We start from the raw sequence: 12,231 nt of genomic DNA, 5'->3' as shown, positions 1-12,231 counted from the left end.
AGTAAAGTAGAAATATCAGAAAAATCTACTTGAGTACAGTAACGAAGTATTTGTACTTCGTTACTTCCCATCTCTGGCAACCAATTTTATTTTATCGATCTGTAACCTGTGTGGTGGCAAAAGGTATAAACAGGCTTACAGTTTTAATACATCATCATTAAAAATATCATTCGCACTTGATTCACTTTTTGACAAACTCCTGGTTGTTCACTTCTTCACCAGAGCTATTAGCTTGCAGTAGTGTCTCAACTTTACATCTTGTCTTCTTAGTTTTGATGCCAAAATGCAGTGTATTAATCTTAATTTGAGAGAAGGGTGATTTTCTTCTCTCACCTTCAACTGTATTTGAGGAGAAAGTACATTTGGCATACAAGAGGGTTTTTGTTACTCTTTAGAGTACCCCTTAATCTCACCCATCCTTCTGTTATAAAATGGTGTGCGCATACACACACACACACACACACACACACACACACACACACACACAGAGACACACAAACAATGACATATATCTCAGCCCCCAAACTATGTTGCAGTTGGAGCTCAATCAATTGGTGTTAGGGGATTGACAGCTTTAGGGAATGCAGTCCTCATAATGAGGACAATGATACTAGAAGACAAATGTACAAACATACACACACACTTGCTCTCTACGTACACTACAACTCACAAATTCATGAGTATGTGTATTAAATCCCATATGAGCGTCCCTTTCTTCTACCCATTTGTATTGTTTGAACACATTCACCTACCCCTGTTAACTAGTTAATATGGACTGCTCCTCTTCTCAGTATTTGTCGTCTTTACAGTGCTGCCACTTTTTATTTTAGGGGTGAGAAGATACTCATGCCTGTTGCGCATTCATGTGGAAATGGCCATGGGTTTGTTATTGAACACAAAAGGAAGTTTGTTACATGCAAACACATAAATGTGAAACTTCTTCAAATGCAATTCAGTCGACCTGAGCTATAGGGATGTCAAATTATTTAATGCTGTAATTGTCAAACTTAATTAAGTCATCTGTGTAATGCAGTGACAAAACAATCATGTATGTTATGTAAAGCAAAGTAATGTTTCCACAAATGTAAGATAGACCCTCAAAGTACAAGCTGCAATAGGTAGGCCCAGCTTATTTGTGTATATTCTGCGATGTGTACGTTGTCTTTATTAATGAATTTCTGACTTATAAGGCTATAGAGCATAATGTAAACACTCAGGGACTGACTGGGTAGTAACCTTTGTTCAACCTCCGTTTCAACTTCTTACCCACTTTCTACCCCTGTTGTTTCCCTTCAGTCTCTACGCGTCTTTGATTTTTCCCTCTATGTTGTTACATCCACTTACATCTAATTTCCAGACACCCCACCATCTCCCTGGTGACAATCTCTTTTCATGTTGAATCTGTATGTGTGTGCATACATTTTTTGCGATCCGCAATAGTTTTCCTTTCACACTTTATCTCTGCCCTACTGAGGTTGACCCCCCCCCCCCCCCCCCCCCCACCCACCCAGTTCAGGAAAAGTTATTGGAATGATTTCTCTAATAATTCTTCCATTCTCCCTCCGCCCTCAGGCAGTGGGACGAGCAGCTGGATCCTCGTCTGAATGCCAAGCAGATAGAGGCCATCTTGGCCATCACCACACCGGTCACTATTCCCCTGCCCCCAATCCTCATCATTGGGCCCTACGGCACCGGCAAGACCTTCACCCTGGCACAGGCTGTCAAGCACATCCTCCGCCAGGACCAAAGCAGGTCTGTTTGTTTTTTTGTTTCAACATCTGTTTCATCATTTTGACCTCTGTTAGCAACAAGCAGGACATATGCAATTCCTTACCTGCGTTTTAAACCCTCAAACTTTATCTCCCACCATATGATTATTTAGCTGCTTCACTTTTGTTTTACATAAGACTTCACAATACTTTCATATAAACACTGTATATCAATCTACATGTTTTGTGTTTTTCATCTTTAAAAAGTCTTTATCCAGAAGAAGGCGTTTTTAATGGGTGAGGTTCTCTTATAATCAAGGTAGTCTTAGATTTTGGCCAATACAATAATTTAATTGTAACTATATTGTACAAAGCAAATCATTTCCATAATAATGCCGCTTTGTGAATAGCTTTTTTTGGGGGGGGGGTTTATTCTTCAGAAAGGATGTGTTTGTACTGATTTCTGGGAGCACTGTCCTATTTCATTCCAGCACTTGAAAGGTGTTCGATGTAAAGATGGAAAGAAAATGTGTGGTGCGTGCGTGTGTAAAATTGTCATCATTCTTAAAAGCTTCAGATGGCAAGGGAGGTCAGTCAGAAGGTGTGAGTGATCTGGCAGGGGTTGCTGGGCTTTGCAGTAGCCTCTGTTTTAGCTTCAGGGCAGTGGCAGCCTTGGGTTTGCCATTAAAAGTTCAAGAAAACACTGAAGTGTATGTATGTGTGTGTGTGTGTACACTGTGTGTGTGTGTGTGTGTGTACACTGTGTGTACTGTTTGGGCGTGCATACTTAGGGGTGTGCATGTGTCATCACTCGAGGACAAAGAGTGCTGGTCATTTGAACGAATTTGTGTCCATTGTGTCATTTGGTCGATGCACAGGGTTAGTTTGATTATCAACGCATTTCCGTGTGCCGGAATGCATTTTCATGCAAACCCCTAATCTGATCAATCAAGTTATGTTACTTCAGTGGGCCAATTAGTGTTGCATAACAGAAAAACACTGCAAGATTTTGTTCCATTATTATTTTTCATCATAGTTAGCTGTCTTATGTGTACAGATACCTACTGGAAATTCTGCAATTTAGTGTGTTAGAATGTAGCACAAGTACATAAATTGTTCCCATGTCTTAATAAATAATGAATGCAATCCCTCGGACAGTGTCTCCTGAACAGAAGCTAAAATTTGTGTTTGAATAAGGGAGACAGGCTTGTATCTATCTAATGTAAAAGGAAAAACTGTGTGTAGCAATGTAATATTCATTCCTCATTTTACTTTGTAAAAATTTAATATTTTTTATTTTTAGGATGAATTATAGATATTTTAAAAGCCAAGACAAGGGGAGGTGACCCCTGTGGACGAGTGCTGCCTGTACATCATACTGTCAAAATAAGGAAGATGGGGTTTACAGTTGTGTTCAAAATAATAGCAGTCCAACATCACTAAACTCATAAATCATATGTTTGTATGCTGAAGAGGAAATGCCTTTGAAATGGGTCTTTCAACAAGACAATGACCCAAAACACACAGTAAGCGAGCAACATCTTCGTTCCAGATAATCAAGATTGATGTTATGAATTGGCCAGCCCAATCCCCTAACCTCAATCCCATAAAACACTTGAGGGATGACAAAAATTCTGTTTCTGAAACCCTAGTAATGCAGAGGAATTGTGAAAAGTAGTTCAATCATCCTGGGCTGATATACCTGTTCACAGGTGCCAGAAGTTGGTTGACTCCATGCAACACAGATGTGAAGCAGTTCTCAGAAATAATGGTAATGCAACTAAATATTAGTGCAGTGATTCAAAGTAATAAAGCAAACCCATAAGACATTTTTTCAGTTTATACATATTTTTATTCACTGTAAAGGCATAACACAAACTTGATCAATTTTGGGCATGTTTTGATTTGGAATTGAATGTGCAGTGCTCCCAATGCATTGATATTATGGAATTAAAAGCTTTTTTTTTAAGGATTTTGAGCGTTATTCACTGTTTAAACACACTGCTATTAATCTCAACACAGCTGTAGATTAGGCCTGCACAATTTGCGGACAAATTTTATATAATTAATTATGATTTTTTTGCTTAGAATTGATATCACGATTCTCTACCACAATTTTTTTGACCATGACAAAACAAAAAAAAATTGGCACTACCAAACATTTTGGCAACTTTAGCACATTGCGCATCACCACAAGCCTGTAAACATAGAGGTCTTTGTTTTAGCAACAGTGTTGGAGGGTATGGTGAACTAGTGTGTGTTGTAGCAGTGTTTTGCCATTGTGAACGAGCTAGCATGCTACGGTTAGCCACGGTTAGCCAGTCACAAATTAAATCGTGAACAGGGTGAATCGTGATCGTGATTTTCTAACGATTAATCGTGCAGGCCTACTGCAGATTGTAGTGAAGTGTACCCAAATGTATAATTGTAAATGTTTAAAGCTTTTGCTGCTTATCTGTCGCTATGATGTTTCACCAATGTTTAAATGGAAACAATGAAAGTCAGCTTTGCAAAGCTGTGTTAAAGCTTCATGTTGTGGAATACATATAAAGATGGTTTGTGTTTCCTTTACTGCTTGTTATTTTTGTTTCATAGTATTCACAGCATGTATTTTAAAGCAGGTTGAGCAGAGGAGCATTTTTTGTAAATAGGTTTTGGTAAGTCCAGTCAGAGATTTATATTTGATTTAAAGCTTTTAGGTAAAATACAATGTGTTGATGGGATAATGGACCGTATCTCTCTAACTTGCTTCCTATCTGACGTATAGCTTGACTTAAAAAGGCGTTTTCATTCCAGTCATACAAATTAAAGGGAACCAGCCCATAAAGGCAGGGTAAAGGTTAAAGTTTCCCCCAAATAACGACAAGAATGTTAATACTTGACTCTTATCAATTGTGTAATGTTTTACGTCTGACTTTGTTTGTTTTTGGTCTCTAAAGGGTTCTGATCTGCACCCACTCCAACAGTGCGGCCGACCTTTACATTAAGGACTACCTTCATCCCTACGTCGAAGCAGGAAATCCGCATGCCAGACCTCTCAGGTATGAAAGCAAACTTACTAAGACGCAACGCCTATGGGCAGGAACAAGCTTTATGTGCTTTGTGTATTTGTGCACAGTTAAAATATGGAATAGTGCCTTAAAGGAAACTTAAGATTATAAAGGTATATTTTAACATTTTGTCTGCATTTGGATGTCCTATTTGCAGGCTGCAGCTCATACAAATTTTGAGAGGCACTTTGTGCCCTCTTGTTTTTCTCGTAGCTACAGACATTCCAATAGTGTAAACTGTATAAAAACTTTCCGCATCCTTTTAAAATACAGATCCCTAGTTGCACATTTTGGGTCTAAAGTCCTCCAAAGCATTATGATGTAATAATAAAATACAACAACTTGTTTCACTAGTCATTTGCTTTTAAATGAAAAAAAGAAGAACCACTAGATGGAAGAAGGGTATTTTACAATAACCTTGAATGCACCATGAGCTTAAGAGTTGCAATTGTTTGCACCATTAAGTCCTCTCAGTCTTTCTCCGACAACAGCGATAGTGGGCCAGTGGCCAAGATGCAGCTAGTCTACTCTGTGTCTATAGCTGCAGACCCGGTAACTAACCCTGTGTTAGAATCCTTTCAAGTAAAATACAGCCATATTTTACACAGTTTAGCTGTCAGTATTTTAACTGGGCTTAAAGTAACAGTAGGCTGGCGTTACCTGCTGCCAAATGTAGATTTTAACTAGCATCACGTGCAGTGATGCTTCTGTTGCCTCTAACGTCCGGTTCAGAACACCAGAGAACAGTGTAGACATTAAAGTAGCACTGAAATTAGGCATCGTAATCTGCGTTGTCATTTGGTCAAAAATCATTACCTGATGCACAGAGATACAGTGTGTAGCGTAGGTGTAAAGGAACTAAAAAAAAGATTTGTACTAAATGTGTAATGATATAATTTTTTTTAATGTTAAAATGGATTTGATTACATTTGTATTGAAAAACATATCATTCAAGAACTTGTACCATTGTCACACTATCAGTATTGGTACTGGTCTAGAATTTCTTTTAACAATACCTAGCCTTGCTAGTCAGTTCTCTGGTATGAAAAGTTAGTTTTTTAATTTGTCAGCTGAGACCATTGTAGCTGGAGAGTACCTGCATGACACCCACTCATCTCTACATCAACTGGATTACGATTATTGGAAAGCCTGCTGTCAGAATAATACATCCATATTATACAGAGATTGTTTTATGGATGGACTGTTTTTTGCCTTACAGCAGTGACAGGCAGGCATTTGCTACCTTTTTAGAGATTTAACCCCAAGAACTGTCCTGCTTTTAGAACCTCAGCTGAAGGCAACACACACACACACACACACACACACACGAATACTCACAACTTTGTTATACTGCATCAGTTACTTCTAATCACATTTCAGCAACCCTAGAGTTCACAGACAACAGAAAAGCATTGTCTGCCATGACCAGCCAGGGCCTAACATGACAGCTGTGTGTTTGTTATGCCAAGGGATAGGGCAATTAATTAAATTTTGGTTTCTGTTTCGGCTCCCAACGATTACCAAAATAGTACAATCGCGTAAAAACGATTATTTTGCCATGTTCTGTTTTGTAATTTCCTCGTGTGTTCGGAATGGCGCGCGCGCACACACGTCATGCGCACATCCGCCCCTCCCGAAGCCAAAAGCTTTCAGCCTACACTGTCAGGGAGGCAGGTTGCGTGCATGTTGACCGCTGGAATTTAAAAACTTAGCGAGAGTAAAGATGGCAGAAGGAGGGCAGCCACAGCTTTTGGTAAGCAAAAAAGGCAAAACCAACTCCATTGTTTGGGAACAGTTTGGCTTCGAGGAATCCGACGACGAGCAGAAACATGCTACGTGCAAGATTTGCTACATGGTAGTGGCTGCAAGTAAAGGGAACTCCACGAATTTGTTTAACCACTTGAAAATGAAACACAGAGTGACCTATGACAGTTTAATAAAGAAACAGAAACGGCAATCCACTCCCTCAACATCCTCCGTAACCCAGACATCCATAACAAACACACTGTACAGCGCAACTCCTTATCCGTTGAATTCGGAAAGGCACAAATAATAACCGAATCTGTTGCCTATTATTTAGCTAAAGACATGCGCCCCACTAGCACAGTTCACAACTCTGGGTTCAAGAAAATGGTCAATACTACCCTACTATTAGCAACCCTACTAACATGGTGACTTAAATAATTTTGTTGTCTTTAGTTAACTTATTTGCTGCTAATGCTGGGGCCTGATGATGGGCCAGCCTTTTATATTCGTGGATTGAGTTGTTGGAATTTGTTTATATTTTGCCAAAATGTTGCCTACTTGTTTTAAAGGGATTGTGGAAGTATATACAGCGAATAAATACTTTTATACTTTCATTTGAAATGTATATTTATATTTATTTTAATAGTTCAAAAAGTACAATAAATGTTCAATGTTTTAAGAATTGTTGAAAGGTGTCTTTTTAATAAATGCAACACGTTTCCAAAGTCATGTGAAATAATAGTGTTACATAATCGTGATTTCAATATTGACCAAAATAATCGTGATTATGATTTTTCCCAAAATCGAGCAGCCCTACCTAGGGATCATATGGGCAATCAAATGACTTGTTTCACATTAGTGGGCTGTCTGATTTCAATGGGTTTCAGTATAAATTCCTGTAGCAGTTCCACTATAGCAACCGTCTTGCTTCGCTCCCACTTGTCTTATTTGGGATGAGTAGACTCAGTCAAGAATAATAAGACCCTGGTATTTTAATATTAATACTTTTACTGAGGGAAAGTGGGGTGAGAAGTATGTGAAGCAAAATTTATTTAATTGACAATGCAGGTTTTTACCAAAAATAAGATATGAAGGGGAACATCAGACTCACAAAGTAATTGCTCTTGTCCTCCTTGGGTAGTGTCTCTCTCTCCTGACCTTTCTTTTTTGTTTCCCGCTCTCTCTCTCCAGGGTATATTTCAGGAACCGCTGGGTGAAGACAGTTCACCCACTGGTTCAGCAGTACTGTCTCATCTCCAGCACACACATCACTTTTCAGATGCCCACAAGGGAGGACATCCTCAGGCACCGCGTGGTGGTGGTGACCCTTAGCACCTCCCAATACCTCTGCCAGCTTGACTTGGAGCCCGGTGAGTCATATTAGAAGATAAGTAGTCATTTCTAGTGTAGTAAGGCTGCCAAGGACCTTAACAGCTTTTATTCTCTTTCTCTGTAAATATGTCAATTTAAACACATTGTTTCAATAGATTCAAACTATATAGCAGCAGTGTAGGAAATAAAAAAACATAATATATGATTGTAGTATAAAAAAGTCCAGGCATTTACAAAATTTGGGGGGCACTTTTAAAAAATAGAAATTTAGTGCATATTGTAATGTTGCTGTGTTTTAATATTAACGAGCTCGGATTGAAATCCTATTATCCATGCTATTATCCCCACCCCGTGCAAACATCATTGCCTTTAATCACTATTACCGTGTTAATTGGTCATGTTAATTTTTGACAGCCCTAATTTATATGTAACAGTGCTGGTGTGTAAGTGTATGTTAGAGACAAAGTTCTGATCATGGACACTGTCAAGATCATTTTTAAAATAAAAATCCTTTTCAAATCAACATTTCTGCTCATATGGAGCTTGTGCTCATACAGAGCTGATAATGCAGATCAGCAGATCACAAATGGTGAAAGAGAGGATGGGGAAACAGGGATCACAAACACGTTATCACTGTAATTTGGCAGCCACAGGACCATAATACAATTATCTAAAATGAATGTCACATTTAACTATAATTTCCTGAGCACAAAAGACTTAAATTTGTTAAATAAACCACCCTAGAAATAAAATACTTTAGCTGAGCTTATTTCAAGGTAAAGGAGAGACATAAAGATGATGCTGTATTTGTCCTTTTTGGCAGATGTATATTTGGTCACAGGTAAATATTGAGCTGTCAGGAAGCTACTAGATCTTGCAGCCTGTTGATAAAGGTTCATGACTATAGCTCATAGTATCAATTAGGGAATGTTGTTATCTGAAATTAGGTTGGCTCTTAATGGGTTCACATTGTGTGGCAACACCAGAACACTAACCTGACAAGCCAGATGGTCTGTTACACAGAACCATTGGAGAAGTTCTCATTTGAAACTGATGGAAAGGGCAGGCACTTTCAAATAATACCTGGCATGGGATTGGTTGAACCATCTGTCTTTCATGTCCGCCATTGTTGTTTTGAAACCAACAGTCGCGGTTCCTCACACACACCCAATCCCCACCCGTAGATGCCAGTAGTTTCTCACCGGACGCTGAATGGTTTGGTTCACTGTTTAGATGGAAACATTTTTTCTTGAGTACTCACAAGAGGGATTTTCGATTCTTGCGTGATCTTGTAATGTTGCAAGAATCCAGTTGCCGTGCAAGGTAACTAGAACGCATCCAAGAACAATGTCCCAATAACCCAAAATAGTTTCCCAATTCTGCTCCAAGCAGTAGAATCTTTGACAGAGTTTGACAAAGTTTATAAACCAGATATTTGCATATTGCAACACTGTGCCTGACCTCTTTAACCTATGCTTATTATCCCTCCCTCCTTCTTTCTTTTACCTCTGCCGTTACCAAATACAAACACCATTATTATCCCAATGACAGATAGTGGCTACAGAAATGTAAGAGAAATGTTCCTCAAGTTGGGCAGCCATACTCCAAGTGAAACATTAAAGGAGAATTCTGGTCAATTTTAATACGTAGATCTGTTGTTTGTAAATTAGGAGTGCTGTCAGGAGAGAAAAAAATGAAAACAATTGATGCCGCCTACACCGTGTTATCCTCCTCCTAGCGTTAGCACCCAACAGGCTTAAACAGGGCAAGTTTTTAACTTGTTTTTAGCCTCTGAACATGCTATGTGCAGTTATTCCTTCCAAGTGAACACAGCAAATTTGACTGCAGTAGATGTGACAGAAAGGCATAAAAGTTGTTATTCAGCCAGTGCACATACCTTTGTTTATTTCCTCTTTTCCGGTGTCTGCACTAGTCAAAACACGCCTTTCTGTCACATCTATTGCTGTCAAATTCGCTGTGTTCACTCAAAAGGAATAACTGTACATGGGTAGGCACTTGTAATGATATTTTGAACATGTTTAGTGGCTAAAAACATGTTTAACTTGCCTTGTTTAAGCCTGTTGGGTGCTAACTTTAGCAGGAGGATAAAAAGGGGAAAGGCAGCACCGATTGTTTTCGGACAGAGCTACGCATTAAAATGAACTGGAATTCGCCTTTTAAGCACCATGCTTCTCATGTCTGCCTCTTTGTCTACTAAGTGCTCATAAAGAGCGTCTGTGCTTCTGTCCTTATCTCTCCTTCAGTGCTTGGTAAAGTAAAGGAGCAAGTAGGCCGGATGCAGTGGGGCTCCTGTTGTCTACAATTTATAGATCGAGTCAACAAAAGAGTCTGGCCTCAATAATGTACTGTGTGATAAAAGGGCAGCACATCTATAGTGGGGAGAAGTATTTGATACACTGCTGATTTGGCAGGTTTTCCTACTTACAAAGCATGTACAGGTCTGTAATTTTTTATCATAGGTACACTTCAACTGTGAGAGATGGAATCTAAAACAAAAATCCAGAAAATCACATTGAATGATTTTTTTAAATAATCAATTTGCATTTTTTTGCATGACATAAGTATTTGATCACCTACCAACCATTAAGAATTCCGGCTCTCACAGACCTGTTAGTTTTTCTTTAAGAAGCTCTCTTGTTCTCCTCTCATTACCTGTAATAACTGCACCTATTTGAACTTGCTACCTGTATAAAAGACACCGGTCCAAACACTCAATCAAACAGACTCCAACCTCTCCACAAGGGCCAAGACCAGAGAGCTGTGTAAGGAGATTAGGGTTACACAGTCATGGATTAAAATCCCTCAGCGCACGCAAGGCCCCCCTGCTCAAGCCAGCTCATGTCCAGGCCTAGAAGTCCAGAAGTTTGCCAGTTACCATCTGGATGATCCAGAGGAGGAATAGGAGGAGGTTAGGTGGTCTGATGAGACAAAAATAGAGCCTTCTGGTCTAAACTTCACTCGCCGTGTTTGAAGGAAGAAGAAGGATAAGTACAACCCCAAGAACACCATACCCAACCGGGAAGCATGGAGGTGGAAACATCATTCTTTGGGGATCCTTTTCTGCAAAGGGGATAGGAGGACTCCACCGTATGGAGGGGAGGATGGATGGGGCCTTATATTGCGAGATATTGGCCAACAACCTCCTTCCCACAGTAAGAGCTGGGTCTTCCAGCACGACAACGGCCCAAAACACGCAGCCTAGGCAACAAAGGAGTGGCTCTGCAAAAAGCTTCTCATGGTCTTAGAGTGGCCTAGCCAGTCTCCAGAACTGAACCCAATAGAAAATCTTTGGAGGGAGCTGAAAGTCCGTATTGCCCAGCAACAACCACGAAACTTGAAGGTTCTGGAGAAGATCTGTTTGAAGGAGTGGGCCAAAATCCCTGCTGCAGTGTGCAAACCTGGTCAAGAACTACAGCACACATATGATCTTTCTAATTGCAGACAAAGGTTTCTGTACCAAATATTAAGTTCTGTTTTCTGATATAATAAATACTTATGTCATCCAATAAAATACAAACTAATTATTTAAAAAATCACACCATGTGTTTTTTTGGATTTTTGTTTTAGATTCCATCTCTCACAGTTGAAGTGTACCCATGATAACAATTACAGACTTACTTTGTAAGTAGGAAAACCTGCAAAATTAGCAGTATATCAAATACTTGTTCTCTCCACTGTACATGATTTCAAGTCCATCTGGCTGCATTGTTGAGCATGTAATATTCCATGTAGGGATGAAAAACAATATGATTGAATCCAAACATTAAACTATTTGGATATTTGTTTATTGGGTAGGTATTTGATCCATAATTTTGGGATTTGAATATTCAGTTTTTTGTTCAGTTTTTCTTTACAGCTCTAAAGGGACATTTCTCACTTCACAAGCTCTGATAAAACCAATTATCAAACTTTGTTTTCATTTATTTAATAGCACATAAAAAGCATTAAAGAGCAATATAAATAATAACATAATATTCAAGGGAGGCCAACATGCAACAACGCAACAATTTCAACAAACAATTTCAAATATAATTAATTAGTTTCAAAACAATCAATTTCACATCAGAGAAAAAGAAAAATTAATCTAAATCAAAGTGAATACAAAATAAACTTGGAACTCCTTCAAAATCAAACATTATGCAAATCTGTATGCAAAAACATAAAAGAGAAAAGTGAATGCCTTTTTATCAGCTACACGGGGCGAACAGTGCTAGCATATCCTTCAATAATGTGCACACATAGTTCAGAGAGAACACTGGTTTGAGGCTCTATAGTTACATAAAAACGAAAAAGCAATACATTTTGCAGGCATTTGTTCAAAGACAAATACAATGAACTGCCTCAATCAAACTGCTCCACCTTTTTTCTCGCCA

The 12,231-nt window shown here is 38.9% G+C and overlaps 1 protein-coding gene across 2 annotated transcripts in view; it reads left to right on the top strand.

The window, feature by feature from the left end:
* Nucleotides 1–12,231, top strand: part of helz (helicase with zinc finger) — a 57,649-nt gene that overhangs the window by 25,441 nt on the left and 19,977 nt on the right. For both annotated transcript variants that reach the window (XM_034888318.1, XM_034888309.1), the window contains exons 16-18: nt 1,573–1,752; nt 4,649–4,750; nt 7,697–7,875. In XM_034888318.1, the coding sequence (XP_034744209.1) occupies nt 1,573–1,752; nt 4,649–4,750; nt 7,697–7,875 (461 nt within the window). The remainder of the gene's footprint in view (nt 1–1,572; nt 1,753–4,648; nt 4,751–7,696; nt 7,876–12,231) is intronic.

Source organism: Etheostoma cragini, chromosome 2 (assembly GCF_013103735.1).
Source record: "Etheostoma cragini isolate CJK2018 chromosome 2, CSU_Ecrag_1.0, whole genome shotgun sequence".
NCBI classification, from domain to species: domain Eukaryota; kingdom Metazoa; phylum Chordata; class Actinopteri; order Perciformes; family Percidae; genus Etheostoma; species Etheostoma cragini.
Note: the sequence above shows the minus strand (reverse complement) of the source record. Positions and strands in the feature narration are given on the sequence as shown.